Genomic DNA, 4,327 nt, shown 5'->3' with positions numbered 1-4,327 from the left:
GGATTTGCTAGGGATCATAGGAGAAGTCAGGTGCACAGGCTTTTAAATTACCAACTTCTTAGGCTCTATTCACTTGCGTTCTCGGGAAATCAAACTCCGGTAAAACACCGATTTTTTTTCCCGAGAAAGCTAAAATAGTGGTGTTCACTTGTTTTCCCGAGAAACTAATAGGGTGGAAAATGTAAAAAATGACATGGAAAATCCCACAAATGACATGGAAAAAGGTCTTTTCTCACAAGTGTGAGAAACCACTTCCCACCATTTTGATGAGATTTGCTTTCCCGGGGAAACAAGTGAAAAAAGATGGGCGAGCAATTTCTCAGGAAACCTTTTCCTGCACAGTTCCTACGCTCGTGAACAGGCACGAGAAACCTTTTCCTTCACAGTTCCTGTTGGAGAAAGGCGTTATTTATCTTTTATACTTTAACAGAAATGTTACAAATTTTCGATCGATTCGGTTGAAATTTTGTTTTCCCTGAAATTTCGTCCGAAATTTAAGAAATTTCACCAAAAAATCTCGATTTTGTTCATTTATTTAATATTTTTTCTGAAATTTCGATTTTGTATGGGATAAAATATTATTCTAATTGATTTCATCATATTTCAGCCGAAATTTCGGTTTCGGTGAGGGATGGTCCCTTGCAATTTAGATGTGTTAAAATACGCCTTTTGATTTGGCAGTCCTGATGCGGGTGCATCGTGTGCACTCAAGAAGATCAACGGTCAAGATCATTAGAAACTTGATCGGACCGTCAGAATCCCTCTGATCTTCAGATATTATGTGGCGCTCAAATCAATGGTCCATGTTGATTACTACTCTTCAAGAGAGTTCTATTTTAGTTTGATATTATTTAAGATTTGCTTTAATTAATTTTAGCAATTTTCTTTAGATGTGACGTCCAAGAAAAGGAATTAGTTAATAGTTTCACTTTTATATAGATTTAGTGAGAGGATTTTTAGGAATTTGATTGAGGTTAGGAGTTTTATTGTTTTGGGAAGTTTCTTTAGAGTAGAAAATTAATTAACGTATGACTAGGATTATGATTAGTCTTTTCAAAAGCCTATAAATAGGCATCATTGTAAAACGTTTTGATTGATTTATTGGAATAAAATTTGGTTGCCTATTGTTGCTTTTTTAGAAAACGTCCACTAGAGCCACCTATTGCTCTTTTGACCCTCTATGAGAGAGTCACCTGCTGCTATCTCTACAACAAGCCATCTGTTGCTTGTTTTTGCCGCCTCAATTCAATCCGCCACTACGCCCATGCGTTAAGTCCCTAGCGAAATGCCTTTAAATTGCAACGATAGACCCTAGCAAATCCCATTTTTTGGATATAAATAGTAATATTAATATATGGATTTGTTAGGGACCATCCCACCATCCCAAAAGGCATTTCACGGACCTGCTGTTGCATGAAAGAGCAGCCACATAGGCTCACATTTCAACAGATTTTGTCTTACCCATTTAATTCGCAGTTCTCTCGTGCACCAGCTGGCCTTCGAAATCCCTTCTGTGATGGTCCCAAGCAAATCCCGTACAGCTAAGAAGAGGAATAATCGTTTTTGTTAAGAGAGGGCAGCATCAGCCTAATCACGGGCCCACCTAAAACATGACGAGTGGGACCCACCCTGATTGATCATGTGGCCCGCACGCTCCCATTTAAAAATCAACGATTATAAACCCTCCATGGTGACCCTACTTCTTTTCAATTCAATATAAAGTGCATGAATTTTTATTTTGTTGGATCGAAAAGTACATGGTGGGTCACGTAATTGGATGATCTAAACTATTAATTTAAGGATAAAGTCAGCTACGAGGTGCCCCTTCTCTCTTGAAAAGGATGGGCTGGGAAATTGCTTTTGAAAAAATGCATGCCCTCATATAGGCTCTGTTCACTTGTTTTCCCGGGAAAGGAAAGGAAAAGAAAGGAAAGGAATCTGACGTGGCAAAATGGAAAGGAAAGGAAAAGAAACTGTGATTTTCTCTTGCTTTCTCGCTGTTCACTTGCCCAGAAAGCGAGGGAAAATATGCAGGAAAGTTATTTTCTCGCTGTTCACTTGCGCAGAAAGCAAGGGAAAATATGCAGAAATATAAAGTTAAAACATAAAGCCCCTATCACAACATCTGACGGAAAAAATAAAGCTCCTATCACAACACTTGACGGTAAATCATGATTTATAACAGCAAAAAATAAAAAATAAATAAAACTCTCTTCGTACAGGAGACAAGGAAAACACCCAAAATATCATGAAGATAATGGAAAAGAAAATAACTATATCTTGATTTTGACAAAGAGACAAGGAAGACCCCCAAAATACCGTACATCAATCTCTCCAGAAGTTCGAAAGAAACAAGATATAATTCAGTAGCTTCTGTAAAACCCCCAAACGAATAATAGTCAAATGAAGTCGAATACAACTACCCCTTTTACTTTAATCATAATAGTTCAGCAACTCACAGCATATACTTGGTTTCATTCAAGTACACTCTCTAATGACACTACCGAGGCTCTAATTCAGTGATCGACATTTCATTTGTAGACAAAGGTGTTTGTCTACCTAGAGATTGCTCAGAATTGTTTCCTTCGTCATTACCTGATACCACATAAACAACACATAATAGTTGCAATAACAAATGATAGATAAACAACATTTTCATTTAGAAGCTTTATAAGATAACATACAAAAACTATTGATGCAATCAAACCCATACATAATTTAGTCCATCAAACTCATACTAATTTAGTCCATCAAACCCATACCAACAAACCCATCAAACCCATACATAAGTTAGTCCATCAAACCCATCACATGGTTAGTTCAAATATAAACGGTTCAACAAAAAGACCCAACCACCAAAAAACATCGACCGAAAAAAGGAACTTATAACTGCGTAGGCAAGCGCCGCATAATGCGCCCCAACATCGAAACGCGGTCCATATTGTCCAAAGAAAGGAATGCCTCAGCTTCCTTGTGACGCCCGTGTAGGTACACATAAGCATCAAGGAGGTCATCTATGGGGAAACCACCAATGTTCAACACCACATCTTTATGGTCAGGGAGGCTGTGCACCTCACCAGTAGAAATTATGGCATCAGCAACCCTATTAATGCTGGAAGACACAACTTGCAACTCCGATAGAAGTGCAGCATTAGGATGCTTCTTTGACTTCTTCCCACCAGTAGCAGACGTTGGGCCCCTGATAGGAGAGGAGTCACTATAGCCCATGGATGCATCTACGGCAGGTGTAGATGAAGAAGGTCTAGCACGTGGCGGAGTACGGAGGAAGCTGTCGTCCATATCATCGACCCCAACCGGTTGGGTCGATGAAGAAGCACCCGGTGTTTCAGGCGTCGCATGAGTGGGGACCGCTCTCCTATCTCTCACCTCCTCTCCACGTGCGTAATCATCATCGCATACAGCTTTCAGCTCTTCGTAGAGTGGATATCGTTTCGAAAAGAACCTCTGGTTTTCTGGATGCATCTGCAAACAATAATTATCATTGTCATGAAGAGATGATTTAAACACGTAACTTATAAATGAGTCGCAGTGATATACGATACAAATTTATTACCTTCAAGTAATCATTCTTGACTTCTTCGTCAACCGATATCTTGCACAAGGTTTCATCCCAGCCAAAGCCACTGAGATTAATAATGGAGTTCAGAGTCCTGTAGGTTGTCTTGAGTGTCTTTAACCGATTCTTGACATTATCTTTAGTCAAGGTCTTCTTCAAGACATTAGACACTTCATGCGCAACAGCATTGTAAGCGCACTCCTTGAACCCGGTACCAGTCTTTTGCCCTTCAGCTATCTGATTCTTAAGGGCTGCTAAAAGAACCCCATCCATAGCTCCATTCCACGCGACATTCGTCTTCTTTTCCGTCGTACCTGCATTTGTTGCCATCTCGCCTACAAATTTCCAAAAGCATTCATATAAAAAATATTCAATCAAAGAAGTATAGATAACCAACAACCACCGTAACACCAAACAACATCATCCACAAAGCACCCACAACCACTCACAACCACTAAACCACCAAATCACCAAACCACGAAATACCTATCAACCACCAAAGCACCAACAACCACCCACAACCTCCAAACCACCATTAACCACCAAACAACCAAAACCCACAACCACCAATGTAAGAATATGCGAAGCAAAATTAAACTGTGCATGAATGTGAACCACCCACAACCAATATCCACCAAACCGTACATGGACTACACAGAAAAATTGCACCCAAAAAAATTGCAAAATTATAAAACAGAGATGGACTACATAGAAAAGAAGCAACAAGAACAAAAGAATCTGTAAAAAAAT

At 39.4% G+C, this 4,327-nt stretch overlaps 1 protein-coding gene across 1 annotated transcript; it reads right to left on the bottom strand.

The window, feature by feature from the left end:
* Positions 1-2,883: 2,883 nt before the first annotated feature.
* Positions 2,884-3,907, bottom strand: LOC143888690 (uncharacterized). Its single transcript, XM_077393120.1, has 2 exons — positions 3,575-3,907; positions 2,884-3,483 (listed from the first exon to the last, which is right to left on the bottom strand). Exons 1-2 carry the CDS (start codon positions 3,905-3,907, stop codon positions 2,884-2,886), a joined length of 933 nt encoding a protein of 310 aa, XP_077249235.1.
* Between the last annotated feature and the right edge of the window lie 420 nt (positions 3,908-4,327).

Source organism: Tasmannia lanceolata, unplaced genomic scaffold (genome assembly GCF_043159265.1).
Source record: "Tasmannia lanceolata isolate RefF3 unplaced genomic scaffold, GAP_Taslan_0.1 ptg000012l, whole genome shotgun sequence".
Classification (NCBI taxonomy): Eukaryota; Viridiplantae; Streptophyta; class Magnoliopsida; order Canellales; family Winteraceae; genus Tasmannia; species Tasmannia lanceolata.
Note: the sequence above shows the minus strand (reverse complement) of the source record. Positions and strands in the feature narration are given on the sequence as shown.

Coding starts and splice junctions, on each gene's coding strand:
- LOC143888690 (XM_077393120.1), bottom strand. CDS start 3,907: ATGGCAACAAATGCAGGTACGACGGAAAAGAAGACGAATGTCGCGTGG. Junction 3,484..3,574: donor TCAAGAATGATTACTTGAAG/GTAATAAATTTG, acceptor TATTGTTTGCAG/ATGCATCCAGAAAACCAGAG.